The following is a 21116-nucleotide window of genomic DNA, read 5'->3' on the forward strand; positions in this document are numbered from 1 at the left end:
TTGTCGTATGGTTGTAAATAATAGTTTATGGTAGACGCCGATGTAACTCTCGTAGAATTTACGATGTCGGCACGCTTCCGACGGCCGCTAGCCTATTGTAAATTTGTCTCGTGTGACCCAATGTTTTGACTCAATATCACAAGGTATTTTAACGTGATGGAAAATTCGAAAGTAGGTTGCCATAAAAATCTGTTTCTTTTCTTGGAAATACAAAAATTTTAGAATATACTATTCGAGCAAGTGCTGCAAACGTTTTTGTCCGTCTCTAATATATATGTCGTTGCATGGTAAAAAAACTCTAGCTCTCCCCGGAGGAACCGTGATTGGATAGCCACTTTTCTTTTCCATGCCGCACACATGCACCAGTACGACAGATTTGTACTGAGATGTACTAAAGTCCGATTGATTGTTCTCCAGGAACAAAAAAGTTTGACTTCTACCCAACTTAGACAACAATTCAATTTAACCTTGAATCTAAGCTTTATTCAATAAATAGGCTTTCCAGAACGTTGTTTTCGACGTGACCGACATTAAACCAAAGCTTTAAAAAAATGCATGCGACGGAAAGAATCCAGTCGCAATTAACAAAGCAATGAACTCCTAAATCTCTCTCCAAAAATCACTTACACAAGACTGTATTCAAATTGTCTTCAAAGAAATTTATTTCACATTTAAAGATCCAGGTTAAATTGTACCGTCGCATACAATAACTCTGCAACGGGGCCAATTTTTTGTTTTCAAAGTTCTTAAAGAATACAATTCTATATAATTATATATCAGTTAGACAAATTCTGAAAAATAAAACTTATATTCATAAATTATAAAGTTTTTCTTCCCATTTTTTTTTTTTAGATACTTTGTCGGTGTGTTTCGACTACGTTTAAGTCTGCAAGGGATCGTATTTTGTGAATGTTACTTTCAAACTGAGCCTCCGACGCCAAGGTTTGCAAAACTTATTTTAAAAACGATAAACACGTATTTGAGTATGCTTAACCGTGCGGCCAAATCGTGCCAGATTTTGATAAAATTAAAAAGAAAAATGTTTGAGCAGAGTAAATTACTTTTGATTTTCTTTTATTTTCCTTTGAATCGAAATGCAGAAAGAGAAAGTGAGAGAGAGAGAAAGAGAGAAAAGGCTAAATTGCACTGGCAGCCTAACGGATGCTTTACTCGAAGACACGCAGTGTTAAAAGTTACACAAAAGTTACATAACGAGAAGGAAAAAACCATGCCGTGTGCGCCGGACGGCCACGACCACAAAGAATATGTTACGCGTGACTACGGAAAAAGCAAAAAGTTTCACGTCAGAAGAATGACGGTGCGCCAGACCGATGTGACCCAACGTTTTCTTCAATTCTGTTGCGAGAGAAAGAAAAAAAAATTAAAGCCTAACCGATTGACGTGTAATGTGGCAAAATTATCGAGTATGATATCCAGTCATCTGTGAATATAACCAACTAAAGTACCTGACTGCAAAGTGCTGTACTTGCGGCAACGAGTCACAAAAATCCGACATATATATATTTATATAATTTATTTGTTTAAGCAGAAAAATGTGCAGACAACACCGGCCTTTCTGGAATGCAGTTCAAAAAGCAGAGCCCTCGCCTCCCGCATACAATTCTTGTGTCCGGGCATCGGCCGAGATTTCGCAGACGAGAAAGTGACCGTTTTTCGAGCATCTTCCAAAAACGCCACAGCCAGAGATGCCTCCCTGACATGGTCTCGAAAAGGAGAGAACCCGTGCAAGTGGAAAACCCTCGAACGACACTTTCCCCACAATATGGAATGACAAGACAATGTGAAATACAGTATCTCTGAAGTATCCAAATTTCTCTAAGAAAACTTACCTCACAAATAAGTGCACTATTTTACTAGTAAATGCAAAATATATTAACGATAATATAGATATAGACGTACCATTTAGATATTTAGAAGCGTCTAGTGCATCGAGAGCGTTCGACGAAGCAAAACCTAAAGGACAAATGTAAAAAAGATAAACTGTTTTTTAAGTGTGAGAATAAGTAGACATCCGATTTTGACGTCGTCCATCCCGATCGAATAATATATATAATTTATCTTATATTTCTTCTGTTTAAGTTCGTAAAAGCTCGGCCTAATTTTAAAACGTGACGGCGTAGGCTGCGAGAGAGAGAGAGAAACAGAGCATGCAGTTATCGAATCTCGAAGTATTTCTCGACCGTTGCGATAGAGTAGTTTAAAACTTTTTTTTTGTCTTTCTCCGCCGTAGCTGACTTTTTTAAAATTACGCTTAATGATTACACCCCAAGCTTTTGCTATCGTTGCTGTAAATATTCTACAAGTTTATTAATCACAATTAATGCAGCAATGGACATTTACTACAATATACACATAAATGACAATGAAAGTTTTGGTCCTGGTAGCAAATTTTCTTTTTTTTGGAAACTGAATAATGTAATACAGTTTTGCTAAAAACAGCTAAATGTATCAGCACTAGAAGCAGTCAGTTCTTAATAAATGAAATCACATGTACACAATGCACAATCCAACTATACACCCTGACTAAGTCAACTACAGTAACAAAGTTTAAGACCATGCAGGTTTTTCAAAAACAAAACAAAATAACTTTTTTGGAATTTCACATCAGTATTTGATATATCGAAGAACACTTTAAGGACATACGAACTGCCTTTCGGCCAAAAGAAACCATCAAATCTGCACCCGGAGATGAGCTTTCGTTTTTCGATTTAAATATAGAGACTGGCCCTTTAATGCAAAGAATTCTGAACTTATCAATTTGGAAATTCGATTTTAAGTGTTTCGTAAATGTCCGATGGGTCCTCAGTAAACCGAGAGGAAAGATTTGATAGTTTCTTTAGATTCACACAAATTGAAGGAATGCTTTTTTTAAACGGGCTATTACAGAATTTTTTTCCTCTAGTTCGCTTTTCGACTTACCTAATATTAAACTTAAAAAGAATCATTGATGACTGGAATACACACAATAATCACAAAGGGAGCACAGGTGGGTACAGATTCCTGAACTCCGAGGAAGAAAGTTATGTTGAAACTTTTTATGATCAGCTAAAGTAGATGGGATCCCTTCAAATCTGATTACACCCAGAAAGGACACGAACCACAATTCCATCTTTTTTTTTTACCAAGCCAAGTAGCGCAACAGTGTTATGCTACAAGCAGAACAATGTACCCACTTGTATATAAGATATTCACACACAGAAATTGAGTGAACAAAGGAAAATACCCTGCATGGCAAACACTTCACAAGTAAATGACATACTGGAACAGATCTGACTCGTGGGATCGTTTAGGAGACGTCTTGATCTTCTACTTCTTGTCCCTGTTCCCTTTGCTCACCTTCGCCTAAATTAAAAATGAAAAAACATCAGATTTGAATACTCTGAAGTCCTTCGAACTGTAACAGAGCCGTGATCTGCTGAAATCAAAGTCCGTTCGTCAACCCAAAAAATTTTTCTACTCACCATCGTGTTGCATGTCCGAGGTCCACAGAGTCAAATTATCTCGTAACAACTGCATGATGAGAGTAGAATCTTTGTAACTTTCTTCGCTCAGTGTATCGAGCTCGGCAATTGCATCGTCGAATGCGGCTTTGGCGAGACGACAAGCGCGATCTGGAGAATTCAATATTTCGTAGTAGAACACCGAGAAATTTAAAGCTAATCCCAGCCTGATGGGATGGGTAGGGGGGAGTTCCGTCATGGCGATATCGCTTGCTGCCTTGTAAGCTGCCAGACTGTTATCGGCCGCTTCTTTGCGATCGTTACCAGTGGCAAATTCGGCTAAGTAGCGGTGGTAATCGCCTTTCCTGCAAGAACAAATTTGTTTAATCAGAAACAACACAAAATTTTAGATCTCTCTTTGGAGCCACTCAGATTAAACCTACATCTTATAATAGAACACTTTAGATTCTCCTGTAGTGGCTGTCGGAACCAAGTGCTTTTCTAATACGTCTAGAATGTCTTGACATATTTCTCGCAGTTCCCCTTCCACCTAAAAATATAAATTAGTTTATTTCAACCCCTGCTTCAAAATTCACAAATTCCTAGTTACAAACATTCTCAAAATTCTTTCTACTCAATAAGCACACCTAAACAATTAAAAATAAATATATAAGCTAAACATAGAATTAATTTGGAATTTTAGACAACAGAATAAAAGGATTTTAAATAGATAATTTCACATATAGTGTGCAGTAGTGGTAATACTTAATAGAGCATTAACCTTCTGTTGCAGCTATCACTTAAAATATCAAACTTGTTGACAACTGCAACTATCAAGCACAGTAAAAGTAAATCTCTAAAGATTGGAAATTCAAATTATTTATCATATTACCTGTAACCTATACTGTCTGATCATTTCTAGTCTGTTCTCAGACCCCTTGTTCTCTTCCTTTTGCTCGATGCTGCTAATAATTCTCCATGATGCTCTTCGAGCTCCGATGACATTTTTGTATGCTACAGAAAGTAGATTTCTTTCTTCCACGGTCAGTTCCAGATCCAAGGAAGCAACTTTTTTCATGGCTTCCACCATTTCTGAAAAAAAATTTAATTATTGTATTTTATGTAAAACTAGTATTAAAACATTAGAAGATAAAATACAAACAAAATTGCTGTTCTCACTATACTAGCTTATTCCAAATGAAGTTTTAATTATGTTAGACTTGCTAATCCAGCCATTCTTTGCACAGAAGGATGCTGGATTAGAGTGTATAGTCCAAAAGGTGATGAATGATGTGACCCATCGTTCTTTCCGGAGCAGGCAGGAAAATAATATGCTATGCCAACATGCAATATTCTATGAAGAAATGAAACTAGACTAAATGGAAAAATATAATATGTATGTGACTAACATTTTCTTGGAAATGGAAGTTTATAGGCAATTCCACTGGGGTATACCACATAATTGAGAGGCAGGATTAACAAGTGTGCCGACATACTTCAAAAACTTTTGACATGTGCTAAAAAACTGACTTCGTTTGCAGGTGTTAAGAATATCTTTCGTATAAGGACCAGAGTGGTGAGAAGACAAGTGAACTTACAAGATCTGGCTCGGATTCTATCGGATTGCTTGGAGAAACAGGATGCCACCTTTACCGCTTTAGCCATCCACCCCCCTTTTGAATGTTAAAACAAAATTTATTTAGGATGTAGCCAAATTATATAAAGAAAGAATTAGATGAGAGAAAAATAACTAATAATCAAACAATCTAATTAATGTTAAAATAATAATAAATTAGATAACTCAGTGTAAAGTACAAACAGATTACATAATACTGAATGTCATAAAGGTTACTTCTGAAATCTTTCTATTCCATAGTACAGTATACTTAAGCACGTGATATCAAATGCTATCGCAATTATTCATTATTGATTTTATCACACATCTCTGGAGATTTGAAAATGCTATTTCTATATTACAAATACATAGTTTGTAACCTCATTAATCTCCTTCCAGATACAATGATAAACACATGATCTGCAATTACACTATCCATTACAGATAGCATACAAAATTACAGCTACCGTCAAAATTTAATTAAATATAAACTTATATTTTCATAAATTCTATAGCGCAACACGATTGTTAGTCACAGACGAATGGCTCAAAGAAACTATCGAATTTATGGAATGGCATTTTAATATAAAAAGTAATTAAATTTTCAAAATGGCTATCCGTTTCTTTGCCATTCAGAAAATAAATATTGACTTTTTCTGATGTTGAGCAAGCAGTGTTATTTGAAGATCTCTCTGTAAACATTTATTCTGATTTTACTATGATGCTGTTTGGCTATAATATATGCATGTATGCCGAAGTAACAAAAAAAACTTAGAGTTTTATAATTTTGATGGGTTACTTTATCATCCATTAAAATTTGGAAGCTAAGGAGTGGCATTTTCCCTCACAAATACTTTTAAATCAATTTTAGTAAAATATAATTAATCTCAAAATTCATAAAATATTTTGAATGGAATTAAGTACTTTGTTTTGCAATTCAACAAGATTCTTTGATAATGCTATCAAATTTTTGCAAAGAGCAGTTAGTTCATATCAATATTTACATCTAACTTCGTCCAGAAGTTAGATAAAATCTGTACAGATGTTAAATTTATTAATTACTTGGCCTCAAAGCAAACAAAATGTGTAACCGTAGTGAAATGTTATTCTAGCTAAAGCTGCATCTAAGGGCGGGAATGCTCAAATGAATATTTCTCAAACAGAATGCGACAATAAGTGGGTCAAAACAAGAGTGAACACGCAACCTCTGTGCCAAGAAATGTTGGCACTAAATCAATCTCCAAGTGAAATGCACAAACCAACCTGGTCTTCTGACTTCCACAACTAATTTTGTGTGCGAAACCATCAATCCCGGTGTTCTGGCACTCGATGTCAGCATTTATACTTCAAAAAACACACAAATTGATAAATATTTCTTACTGAAGCCATTCATAGTGCCATAAAAAAAAAAAAATTGTATTTTGTATTCTTATGTGCAATTATAATAAAGGTTTGTTTAGATATATATTTTGCAGATCCACAAAATGAGATCTTTGCCGACAAAGTTATGAAGAATGGAATAAAACCAAACTGAGGTTTTATTCCATTCTGCCCAAGAAAAATTTGGATTGTCAAAGCAAAGAATGTCAGACAGAAGATGGCTTCAAATCTAGTCTATATTCAAACCACACTAATTAAAATTTTACAAGGCCTCCAATTTTCTTACCAATAATACTATAGCATTTGTCAAATGCCACAGTCCTCACTTATCCTCTGCCTTCTAGATAGATGGTTTTTTCCCCACAAAAATAAACATTCAGACCAAAGGGTAGATCCCAAAACTATAAAAGATAATATGTTGGTAAAAATCAAAATAGTCAAACCCAATTAACCTTGAAAATAAACAGTATAGTCCAATGGTCAGTTCCTGCACAGAGAACATATTACAGGCAATAATAAAGCAGAAAAACTTTAAATGGCTATTATCTAAGCCATTTAAAGTTGTAAGTAGGGAAGGAAAAAAACATTGCTTATTATATTTATGCAACTCATTCTTTTTAATGAGCAGATTTTTTTGTTTAGTAGTGGTTAAGTAAATGCTCATTAATTTTGCAAATATAAAAGATTACTCGATACAATTTACTATGCACAATAATAAAGATTCATCTTAGCTGGTACTGTCCATATGCAATATATGGAAAATGTACTTGCTTTCATAGAGTAAACTAAAGCTACCATTATGTTTTTTACACTCAAGCAGTAGTTAATAGGCTTAATGCTGGCCAAGGTAGGATATAAAATAATGTGTGAACACATACATTCTGTTGCAATATCTCTTCTAAAATTAAACCACCAAGTCTAAGCAAAATTTCTAGCCAGTAACTTCAACCTGGCACAAAGTATTCGAGAAAAAACGAACATAGAAAACAATTTAGAACATTCAGAAAAATGCATTTAAAAAATTTAATTATTAAACTAAGGTATAAGAAAAAGTTCAGATTAAATTTCTTTTCTTCCAACTAAATTGTTTTTGTCAATACATTAAAATCCAGAAAAAAAAAATTTGATTTAAAAATATACTTATCCAGTTATACTGTTTGTCGTGAAAGCCTACTCATCGCGATTACTTCCGCCTTTCTGGTCGGAAATTTCGTGGCTGTTTACTTTATCCTCTGACAATCGCTGTCGACTGTCTCGTTTAAATTCAATTCAAAGTAAATATTGTATATAAGAGTAAAAAAAACCTACATCATACTGGGTATTTTATGGTTTAGTTATCAAAACAAAATATTTTATAGTGGCATTAACACAGTTCCAATTGGTATCGTAAGAACTTAAAAATAACAGATGGATCAACTGACATTTAACATTGAAAATTGATACGAACAAAGTTAATTTCTAGATTTTGCGGTTAGTAGACTGGTAAAATAGAAATTGTGTTTTAAAGTTACAATATTAACAAATTGGAAATGTATTCAGAAAGATTGAGAATTTCCGGTTTTGCCAGCACTACTTGATTTGACTCACGATTCTCAAAGCACGGCAAACATCTGTAACAGAACATAGCCCGATGCACTTAACTGAAAATTGGAATTTACTTATGTTGTATTAATTGAATATCCAAGAAATAATTTGTTGATGAGATAGCCAAAGCAACGTGAGGGCAACCTACCAAAAAAAAGGAAGACTTTCTATGGAAACTGGTCCATATTTAGGCATTAAATGTATGAAAAAAAGATTCAGAACATGCCATGTGACCTGTCTGTACATTGGGTACAAATCCGAATCCATCCATCAGTTTTTTTTACCCATATGGCCATTGGTGGTTTGGCAGTCTTTCCAATTTATGAGTTTCTACTGTTCTCCACTTCTATTTGCATATGACAGAATTGTTAGTTGTTCTTTTGCTACAGAAACATGATTAATCCTTTAACCACAGACTTTTGTTTGAGAGAATGAAATACAGTTGTGCCTCGTATAATGTACACCTCGAATAACGGACGCTGCGAACAACGGACTCTGTTTGGCCATTACATGACTCGAGCAACGGACTTTCTGACAATTGGTGACTGCTCCATGGGTGCGTTCTTTAATAGTGGTTGCTTTGCATCTCTGCTACTATGGGAGTGCACTGCTGTTTGTAGGCATTTAGGAATGATGATGAAAGAAAGAAAGATGGCAGCGCCCGCACTATCAATAGTATCATGATGGAGGAATCTATAATTCTAAAATATGAGCTTTTAAAGGCAAAAGAAGGGTCTCAATTGTAAAATTTAACCATAAAATGGATTATTTGTTGAAAGAGCATTCAAAATAGCCACAAAAAAAAAATTAGAATGCCAGCTACCATTCGAAAAAAAATTCATAAAGACACATCACCGCGTGCGCTAACTTGCGCTTTCACAATTTCTAAATTTTCATTCATAAAACCACATAATGGACCCAGAAACGAAACTATCTGAGCCATGGAGGACGCCATGTTGCTTTCCACCATAACTACTGCTACAAGCGGCCATTTTTGCCGTTCGACGGCACACACAACCACTAGAATTTAGGAACACGTTCTGCAGGAATTCTTAAACTGATGTCACTCGCACAGAGTTATGCAGAGGAATAAAAGAATGCACTCCATGTTCATTTTTTAATGATACAGTACAGTGATTTTATGCTGCGAAACGAATTAGATGTTTTAACATGTATTTCTACGGGAAAATGCGTTTCGTATAACAGACGTTTCACTTAACGGACGTGCACCTGGAACAGATTAAGTACGTTATATGAGGCACCACTGTAGAACAGTCCTATTTTGCCCACATTCGAAATATCTTCAGCAGAATAACCAGCAACAATGGAAAGAAACTTCTATTTTGCTAGAAACCTTCATAACACAACCTTGTGTGTGTAATTAAAATTTAGAATTTATGAAATATAATTTACTTAAATTCTAGGAAACCAACAATATAACCAACAAGAAACTAATTTTAATAATTCATACATCCAGGTATATGTAATCAATTAAAACAACAGAATTTCAAACAAAATTTTATCTATAAACACTCCAAAATACTGAAATTCACAAACATCTACTTTAGTGGAGTAAATAAGTATCTTCATGCTTGCGTATTCGCAGACTATTGTCATCGGAGGACAAATCTCAGTCTGAGTTTTGTGTTAGTCTGTTAGCATTCACAGCCAAAAGAAATACTTTTATTATCAGGTATTAAAGTTTCTACAATAAACTAACAGAAATGCTCCTGACAAGACTTGATATTTCAAACTCCTTTATATTTTAGAATATCATGGCTTATTACAAGTTACTGTGAGAGTCAGACTGGACGAAATTTTGAAAGAAAATTCATTTTCATCTTTGAAAATTAATTTATTTAATCTCAGAAAAAACCCCATTTTTCCACTTTATTACCAAAGAATGATTGCATCTCTCTCCCGGAGTCATTTCCTTTCCCAGGGAACTCATCGAATGTGTCACGGAAAACTAATAACAAAAATTACTATTGGTGAAAAAGAGTAACGTGGCTTGAGGATATAAAACGGGAAAAAGTCAAGGTCAATGGGGTCATAAAAAGTCCGAGGGGACAGAAACTGAGTGCCGGCCAAGGAAGGGATCATCAAATATCGAACTATCCTCCGACACGGATCATTATTCACCCTACAAGAAAAGGACATTCAACCCTGTCAATAGAAGAGTCTCTCCCACTCAGGATCGCCGCTCTGTCTGAATAACCGCCCGAACGTCAATCAGGAAGGATGCCCATTTGCAATCAAGGTATCTATATCATCACGTGATGAACTGTAAACTCTCTCTCTTGATCATCCATTTATGTATTCGGTTATGTTAATTAAATCGGTTATTTAGTTGTTAACCTTGTATCTGAGTCAATCACTTCCGTCTCGCCATCTCTCACACCTCTCCTCCTGAATCCGATTGCCTGTGACCACTCGTGTTCATGGGGTTTCTGTGTCTGTCTGAAAAGACACAGTGGTGTCATCCTGACAAGGTATCGAAGAGGTACCGACCTTCTGGTCACATTACCATCTTCTATTAATTAACCAAGTTGCAATTAATTGTGTGGTTTATCATCAAATACATGAAGCAATTTTTCTTCATAATACTCAGTTAATGAATGTGAAAGACCTATATCCCAGTATTTTATATAGAGTTTATTATATGTAAATACCCAAAAAATAGAACATAATTCTGTAAAACAATTCATATGACTATTGTGCATTTGAAGATTATGACAATGCTTATTCTCTTTTCAAAGAAATAAAATATAAGAAACTTTGATAAACATATTATGCAAATGATATGCATAGTCATTCTACTAGTACACACAGTTAATGAGAATTTATTGCCTTATGTGTTATTTGACAATATTTTAAAATTAATCTGTAGACAACACGCAATAAAAACAGAATGTATAATCATATAGACACTATTACTAAAACAACAAATTTGGTAACAAGTATCAAGCAGATTAATGAAGTAACCGAACAAGCAACGTGTTTGCACTCCCAATCCTTAAATAACTTAACAGAACAAGATTCTGTTTCGTCAACTATATTGACATTGTTCTTAATGAAGACAATCAATATAGTTATAATACAACTGCTGCAACTTTGTAGTTTCCACAAGAAATTGTTTGAAAAAGCAGTATCCTTTCTGAACAATTGTCTCTAGGACTAAATTTATAATTAACAAACATTCATGTTTTTATTAGGACACTGCCATTGCTTCTAAAACAAGATGGATAACATGGAGGAATATTTTTTGTAGTATACAACGTGGCAGCTGCTTTACTCCTTCATTTTGCATATGAAGTTAAGAAAAATGGACTATAGATTGTCATTTCCTTACAGAAAACATTACCGATAAAGTATGCTCAATGTCATTAATTAATAATCCAAGATCCATTTATATTCTTAACAATGTTTGGTGCTAAGCAAATAATTACTCTTATAAACAGCTAATTGCATTTACCCTTTTGGAAAAATCTATGAAGCATCAGTTACTAAACTAGCAATCTTAATATTTCCGTATTCTTTAAATTGAATGGAATATTCCATTTCAACAGAACTCCTTCCAAAAGTCAATATTTCATGTAACAGCAAATTATTTTAATTTAATTTAATTTGGATTATTACAAAGAATTACAATTGGCAAAGGAAAAGCCATAATCTTTAAGAATGAAATCACAGATTTGGAATTTTTAACGATTGAGAATTCTTCAAAGCAAGACTTACGTATTATATAAAATATAGGTATTTTCAGTTATATTGCACTCTCTTCAATTCAAAAGAATTCTAGACTCGAATAAAAATACTAAAGGTTGCAACATTTCACAAAAATCATTAAATATTCCAACAAAATCTAATAATTGATTTTTCTATCTGTTTTGTCAGCAGTAAATTACAGTGACTCACTCTCTCTGGTATTCAATAATGTCCTTATAATCTCAACTATTTGCAATAATAAAAATTCCATAGATGATATATATAAAATGCACAGAGCTGTTGTATTAGTTGGTAGCAAAGTACTAATTCCAGCTTCAACATAAACATAAAACATGTGTTTAAGCATGTTTTTATAAGGTAATAAATTAAAACCCTTCAATATAAAAAAAACAAACTTTGGATAATTACACCGTAAACTAGTCAAATGATAATGCCAATGTCATTTGGCCACAACTTACATAATTAATACAAGATAGCAAGTTAACGCCTATTGGTAGTCCAAATTAGTTTTTATCTGAATAGTTAATTTACCGAGTTACGACCCGACGAATTCAAAGTTATTGTCTGATTAAAATTGAATTTACTTTTGAATTTTATTTCTGGAAGCTAAATTTAACCCTAACATGCCATATTTAAATGGAAATGTCTCTTACCATCATACATTTGATCATAATAACTGTACCTCTGAACAGCAAACTAATCTGTCACAAGAGCAGCATTTGGGAAATAAAAGTACTTTAAATAAAGCAAAAAGAAACCATTTACAAATGTATGCTTAAATTGTACATAATGTTAAAAAATTGTAGTTATGACAATTTTTATTTATGTAAATTATTATAAATGTTTACTTTATTATAGAGAAACTTGTTTTTCAACAATCTATAACACATTGAGGATTGAGAATTAAGGAATCTGTATTTCATAAATACAAGAAGGAAAACACGTTCTTTCCTTCTCGTATTTTATCATTCAAAATATTTTGAATCTTTTGCAATAAAATTTACACAATAAGGTATGCATAAGGTGTATTCTCTAACTGCAACCTTTCAAGAGTTTTGTCAGAAGCACCACTGTTTTGCACTGCATTTGCTGTATCACAGAATACATAAGTTGGACTATGAGGCACTGGCTTGACTGTATCTTTAGTCCAAGTATTATTTATTATATTAATTAGCCAAATACCTAGCCCAAAATTTCTCACAAAAGCCAAAAAAAAATCTTTCTGCTAAAAATCTTGTTTTTCAACTTTTAACATGATAATGTTTGAAATAATTACTTAACACATCCAAAATTATAATTTTGCATGTTCTTGCTTGGTCTTTAACAAGCTTGTAAGGTAAAACTTTTCGAAAACTGAAATTATTTCCGAATCCTCTCAGTTACTATGAAATTTTGGTTCATACACACTAATGACATTTATCAAATACCTTTATTATATAGTAAACTGTGTAATTCATACAAAATTAATGTAAAATTTATTTTAAATTAAGCACATAGTTTTTCCCACTAAAAACATTTAAAAATATACTTTTAATATTTGAAACACAGAATGCAAAATGGTTACAGTGAAGAGGGGCATGTACAACCACTATCCCTTCACTGTAGCAGTTTTGTATTTAGTATCCAAATATTACACCCTAAAATACTAATTAATGCTTTTAAACTGTCCCCAGAAAAGCAAAGCCCATAAATCTTAAAGATCAAGGGTGGGTGGATTAAATGTATCATCGGTTAAGATGTATCGTGTTTCTCAAATAAGATGTTTTGATCTGTGCACAGGAAAAGCAGAACAATCACCATATGCAGGGAGCTCAATCATCATACAGATACATCAGTCAATGGGAATTTTATAATTCCCACATCTGTACCATGGGCATTAACTGAGAGTGATCACATATGTAATAGAAAGAAAAAAAAAACAATAACTGACCACTTGTTCATTTAGGGAGCAAGTGCACATTGCTGTACACTATGAGATGTGAAAATTGGAAATTGGCAGTTGCCATGTAGAGATGGTGATATACAGTGAAGGGATATCATGCCATAACCTGTCTGGAAACAAACAAGAATTGTCATTTGAAGCTGACTACAGGTTTGGGTCTGGACACAAAAACAGTAGTCTTGCCACATCACAATCTAAGAAAAACTTGCCGTTGGTATCTACATTGAATTTTAAGGTACGTATCTGTATCTCCACTTAATAAAGTACAAAACAAATAATTTATCACCATCTCTGCATGGGAAATATAGAAATTATAGCAATTTTTCAATGCCTAGTTACTTCCACCATCCTACAGAAAACCTTTCCAGAAAAGGAAATTATCATATAGTGTAGAAACAGTTGCCATATTTCTTGCAAGATATTTACTTCCATATTCATGACAATTTTCCAAAGCAAATATCAAAAATATATGAAGTTCCCAATTATAATGATGTCAAGGCTTCCAACAGAAGCAATAAAACTTTAATCAGGCTTTCATAATGCCATGAAAAACCATTAGAACTAATGATTTCAAAAATAATGATATTCAAATTTACATAATTTGTTAATACTTAATAGTGTAAAAGGCTGAAAAATCTTAAAGTAATCATCATCAGATTATTTTGAAAATAGTCAGCAAGAAAAAACTAGCACAAGTTGCATAATCTTCCTGACAAAAAGTTAAAACAGTGTAGTGCTATCTGTTATAAAATTTTAAAAAAACCCCTAATATTGTTAATTGTTATAAAATGGCAGAAAGCTTGATTTTGAGAACAGAGACCAGCTTTATAAAAAATTATAAATTTTAATAACAAGTAAAATCTTCATTATGTTCAATTGTGGCCAAGCGGTTCTGTTCCCTAAACACTGGGAGTTTGGTCGTGGGTTCGCACCTCACCCGGATGGGCTGGCTACACAGAGTTTTCCAGGTTTTCTCCATGTCTGTAATGCCCGAATAGGGGCCAGTTACCATTAGAAAGACCTCCCGGAAGGCACCCCCTAGGCAGGTCACCTAAGTGTTGCATTGCCATGACAAAACAGACAGACATTATGTCCAACCCCACTTGAGATATGACATATGACCACTTCTATCTTTCCATCACTTCAACCTTAACCACAAAAATTTAATAGCATCAAAGTCCCTCATATAAAAGTTACCATGCCAAATTTCATCTGAATATTTAAACCATCCCAAAACATTAAACAAAACAGATGCCAACATACCCACCCACACAAACCCCTCAACATTTCTTTTGGATTTCTCGACATTTCAAGGCCCCAAGTCCAAAAATGTGAAAATCTTGATTTTGAGAGCAGAGACCAGAGTATTTTTCAATTGATTATATGTAAAAGAAGAAAGTATGGCAAACAGTGGCAGGAAAAGTAAAAGAAAAACTAAATTTAATATTAAAAATGATTTTAAAGACTAAAGACATTTATTTCTTTGTTATTTTTCAGCTAAATTACTACCACTTGTTTGTTTTTCATGTAAAAGTAGGACTATACTTTTGCAAATAATCATCTTTATTAATTTCTTGTCTGAATTAAGACATGCATTTACAAGAGCATTTCATAAATATAAGTTCTTAACTTTTTAATTGTCTTCCATCGTCATTAGCCTAAATTTCCATACTATTTTTAAACTATATTAATGCTAATTCGAATCAAAATTTAGACTAAAGGTAGCTGCTTACAGACCAAATTTTGGTACTTAAAAAAGTCCTTAATATAGTCTGAAATAATCCAGCAATTTAAGTTTATTTGGTAACACAATTTTTGATTTGTATTTATTTTAAAAAGGAACTTTGATATTACGTAACTCATAAAAGCTAAGGAAGATTTTCAATTATGCAGCCTTCGCCTCATCGCCCGAATACTGGTAAAAAATTTTAAAAAATTGTTAGCAACACAACTAGCCATTAGAACATTTCCCTAGATATAAAAATAATTTGATCAAATGTAATCCATTCGTCAATGAAATACATTTTCCTTAAAAATAATGAAATAGTTCAAAATAATAATGCCAATTTAATATTTCCCCCAAATCATGGTTATAATGTGACTAAATTCAGACATAAGCATACAACAGCTAAATATTGTTACATGTAACAAGAAAGAATTTAGATGTAACAGTAGGGAGAATTAAAAAAACTTGCAATGAGTTGCATAACTTTCCAGGAAAAAATATTCATGTTTAAGAAACACTAAGACACATACCACAAAGTGTGGGGGGCCTCCATCTATTACGAGATTTTATTGAAAAATATTAAGTACAACTCCACTCGAGATATGACAACCCCTCAACCTTTAACCACCAAAATTTAAAAGCATCAATGCCCCTTATACACAAGCTACTGTGCCAAATTTCATTTCTTAATCTATGCCCCATCTTGAGATATTAAACAAAAGATGTCGACATGCGCCAGGAATTCTTTTACTTTTCCGACTTACGTATACATAATGGGGAATTGTATCAAATTCGACACTCAGTTTTTTGTTTTTCGAATCTCCACGTCTTTAGACATCCTGAATCCAAAAAAGGAAAAGAAACCAGCAAAAAAATTCTGTGGGTATGCGTGTTGATCTATTTTGCTTAATAGCTCAGGATGGAGTAGATTAAGTAATAGCATTACGTAAAGAAAAATGGAACTCATTGCTGGATTTCTTTTTACTCATTAAGTTCAGAAGGCCTCAAAATGTCAAGATTTGCAAATTCATGAGGGTCAAATTTGACAGTACACTTTCCCATATTATATACATTACAGCCAGGAAAGTAAAGCTTTATCAAACTAACCAGAAAACAATTGAAAAATATTAAATAGTAGAAAAAGAAAAACAATTTTAGCACAGCATTTCCTATTATTCTAAAAATTTATCCAAATAAAATATTAATAGGATTTAGATACACCCCGAGCATAATAAAGGTTACGTCAATTTATTTGGAACGCCTACATAAAGAATTTTATTGATTAAAATTAAATTAGTAGTCCATTCTTTTACCCGGCGAAATGAAAATTTAAACATTTCAAAAGTTGTATCTGTGACAGGCAAGGCAATAGTAACAAAAAATATTTTGAAATTCCATCACTAAGAAACACAATATACCGAATTCACATACTTCAATTTCTACAAAAAGCAATAACAAGAGGGGGATAAATTCGAACATGATAATTCTGAGATATTATGATGAAATCCAAGTTATTTTTAGAAAACTTTTGAAAATTACAGGAATTAAAAATATGCAAACAAATGTATAAAAATTTATGTCACGTCCTTAAGAAACTTTTCAATTTTCACAAACCGACCCACCGACTACAATTAAGAAATGGATATATAAGTGTAGGAAACTTTTTTCCTCGTTAAAAATTACAAAATAGTTGTAAGCTGCGTTTCTGAAATCCAATAATTCCTTTTTTTTGGTACCATATTTGATATTAACAAATACTTTTAATGTCTAAAATGCACTAAGGTCGTTAACATTTACATAATTTTTCTTGCAAATATTTATCCGAAGCATACGATAAACTATTTTAAAATTAAAATATTTGAGTCCTGTTTCTGCAATTGCGTAATTTCTTAAAAACCTTTAGTTTATTCGTTTTTTAAATACAAATAGTGTTATATATCTTTGGTTGCAAGTATTCTTCCAAACAGCAAAATCTCCATTGAAATCTGGTGAACAATCTGTACTAGATTACAAATTTGGACCCCGAGGATTTGAACAGTGTATTAGTAAATGAAGGACAATGCCTTAAACTCTGCAATCAAATCAACAGCTATACTAAGTTAATTACTAATTTAACTGAAAATCTTTCAGCACGATTACCTACTTTGTATCACGATATTAAATTAATTATTAGTTATTAACAACTGTACAGTTTCTATGAATTAAATAAACCAAAACAAAATTTATCTGTAGCTTTCTATTGTTTAGTTCAATATGCTTCACTTACTCCTTTTATATAAAAAACTGCAACATTGTTACTGGACTTTCTTCGTTTTCATCCCTAATAGTTGCTATCACTACCTTTATAAGTCTTCAGATCGTTCGGGACATATTAAAGGGGTGGGAACCGTGTCTCCCAAACGTACTGTCCATTTTCCTGAAGATTTCTAGAAAACATTTCCCCCTAATATGCAAACTCCCTACAAAATTTCAAAAATTTTCATCCACTTTGAAACTTTATACGTTAATAGTGTCAAGATTTGAAGTGGATGAAAAAAAAAATTGTCTCCACACGCTAGCATCCATATATACAGGAAAAAAGCCCAATTTCTTTTGCATTTTGACATTTCAAGGTTTCCAGAGTCAGAAAATCTTAGGGAGGTCATTTTTGACCGATCTCAATACTGTTATATAACATCCAGGAAAGTAAAAAATAAAAAAAAAATACTTGACATAATAGATATTAATGAGTTTAGGAATTAAATGTAATCAGAAAGTTCATACTTGCAAATTAAACTGCAAGAAGCAAATAATTATCTATTAACAAATCAAAACTAGAAATAATTTTTGAGTTTTATTTATTAAATGTCTTTATAATAGTAAGAAACATGTTTTAGGTAAATAAACCTGCAAACACAATTTTTCGGTTAACACCAAACAATCTATCATATTATGCAGATACAAGAAGCTTAGCCTCATACATTTAGTCAAATTATTTTATAACTAATTATTAAATTAGCCTTATTATAGCCTGAAAATACAGATCACTTCGCAACAGATTACACAGTTCTAGTCTAGTAAGCTCAAGTGGCTTATTTTTATAATAATCGGTAACAAAAGTAATGTAAAATTAACAGCGAAAACTGGTTAACTCTAAATCGCTTTCTTTTCCCAATCATCTAGCATAAGAGTCCATAATTTTTTCCCCAGACTAATTCAAGTCAATCAGGTTTCACTGTATTAATGAGCATTTCAATCCACAGCAGTTTTGTTTCTACTATAAAGTTAGAGAATTTATGATTGAATGGATATAGAAAGAATAACTGTGTCAATGAAAAATAGCTAAACAAAACTACTGAATCATTACACAGTCCATGACATATTTAAGACTATTTCTATTAAAAACTAGACTTTATAACCAGAAAAAATTATTAACCATATGAACTACAAAGCTTTTTTGTTAAAATATCTTTGTAAAATAAGTTGTATTAGGGTTTTAGCAGTAAAAACATCAATACGTTTAAAAAAAGAAATTTAAATATTTGAAGAAATCCGCCGGAAACTAAAACTATGAAGAATCATCACCACATTTCGCTTTTCATCGATATTTCGTCATCTCTAATTTCAAACGAATGCAAGATTAGAAATTTTATGATTAAAGTATTAATCTGCGGTTTCACAAAATGGAAAAATCTTATACCGAGGTGTATCTATCTGTACAATATCCTATGAATATTTATCAGTAAAACAATTAACGGGAGATAATTAGTCTCAAGGTAAACACTTGTTACAGCACGGGCAGAAACGAATCTTTAATGATAAATTCGAAAATCAATCGCTACCGATTAAATGTCTAATTTTGAATTATTTTCAAGCTTCCAAACAAATTAATACAAAAGATTCTACAAAACATTACCATAAAGGCAAGTAAACTAATGATAAATACAATTTTATTAAATTTGATTATACGAACAATTTTGTTATCTAATGTAATAACCATCCTTCGTGGCTCCATTAATCTCATTTTGTGGTATTTAATAAAGAAATATTTTATACACATGAACAAGCAATGCATTTCAAACAAAACTAATATCTCAGAATTTCTCTTTTATTGATTGCGTCACCTCTGCAGTCAACACTCTAAATACTTTCGACATTAAGCCTTTGTAGTTTGCTTTCTAACTGGATATTACGCGTCAGACTTTTGATTAATAAGAAATAAACTAAGCGTAAAGAGGTTAAATTGAACAACAAAGAATTTAAAACCCTACATGCAATAATCTGAAGTATTATGTACAAGAAGAGATTAAAAATTTCTTTTTTTAAATCAAAGACTTTAAATTTTCCACATATCATACCGAATGCTCATTTTTTATACTCTCTACTCGAGAAACAGTAGACAAATAGCGAGAGTAAGGCAATCCACAAAGACGGTACCTCTCGGAAGGCATTTCTAACGAAGGTTGGCCTCTATTTGCATCTTAGATACACGAAAAAACCCCAGAAAACACCATAAAGCAAGCCTGCCGGCAAGGTGCAAACCTGCAACTACCAGCGTTTGGCAATTTCGTCCGCCAGTTAGTGAAAAGTAGAACGTCGGACCCGTATCTACAATTTATAACTAGATAAATTTCATTAAATATACACACAGTTGTAAGAAAAGAATTAGTTAAATCCAAACACCTTATATAGGATTTAGCTATTTATATGGTCAAAAATATGCTAAATAATACATTTAAATCAAACTTTTTCACATTTCCAGCGTTATTTGACACGGATTTTACTTAAAACGGTAAATTGTCTTGCTACTCCGCAATTTTTTGTAGTATTTTGTTAACTCCCACCCAATTCTTAATACAGATATTAAATTAAGAGAAGAATTACCACATTTTTAATGGTAATTGGAGTCTTATCAATCAATCAAATCCATATATGGTAAAACTGGACGGTTTTTAAATCGTTAAAGTAAGTCAAAACCTGCAGAAAATTAGAGGGAAAAAAACGTCCAAACTCTGATTTTTCGACTTAAAAAATTAAAAAACAAAAAAAACCACACCTCACGACTCAGGAAACAGTAAAAATTACATTAGTAACAATTTAGCAAAAAGACAAAAAAATCTGATGATACCATCGATTTGATTGGACGAATTACAAACCTCCGCCCAACATCGACCATTCAAATGGTCGGAAAGAACAAAAGCTGTTTTATTCTAATTTATGACGAAACATCAATTATCAAAAAGACAATCTCGTCGACGGGGGAGAGAGCGAGAGCAAGATAGAAAATTACCAATAATAATAATAATAATAATAAAGAATTAAAATACGTTTAAAAAATAAACTAACTGCGTATTATAAAATCGATAAATCCGACGAATTTATAAAATTTAAGTAACGACCGCATTGGATTTTACGAATCGCAGTACGAATTTTTTTTTTTTTAATGTAATCAATTTTAGGCTTAGATTTAGGCCTAAATAAGGTAGAGACGAATTTCCTTACCATCGTACCGCTCCGCTTGCTCAGCTAATTTAGCTTTATAAACGTTATCCTCTCTTTCAGTCATGTCGGCTGAAGGTTCTTGACACTTTTACAATAACGGTTTCTCCAAAATACGATTCCAAATGGAAACCTTTTCCGAATACTCTTCCCGCCGGCAAAATGGCCGAACTCTCAACAACCAGCACTACGATATCAATG

At 32.7% G+C, this 21116-nt stretch overlaps 1 protein-coding gene across 1 annotated transcript; it reads right to left on the bottom strand.

The window, feature by feature from the left end:
- Positions 1 to 638: 638 nt before the first annotated feature.
- On the bottom strand, positions 639 to 21116 carry LOC136970539 (14-3-3 protein epsilon-like). The gene is made up of 5 exons (XM_067264975.1): positions 20919 to 21116; positions 4354 to 4553; positions 3905 to 4011; positions 3483 to 3826; positions 639 to 3363 (listed from the first exon to the last, which is right to left on the bottom strand). The coding sequence occupies exons 1-5, from the start codon at positions 20980 to 20982 to the stop codon at positions 3308 to 3310; spliced, it is 771 nt and encodes a 256-aa protein (XP_067121076.1). The 5' UTR covers positions 20983 to 21116; the 3' UTR covers positions 639 to 3307.

Source organism: Centruroides vittatus, unplaced genomic scaffold, assembly GCF_030686945.1.
Source record: "Centruroides vittatus isolate TY-2023 unplaced genomic scaffold, ASM3068694v2 contig_202, whole genome shotgun sequence".
Classification (NCBI taxonomy): Eukaryota; Metazoa; Arthropoda; class Arachnida; order Scorpiones; family Buthidae; genus Centruroides; species Centruroides vittatus.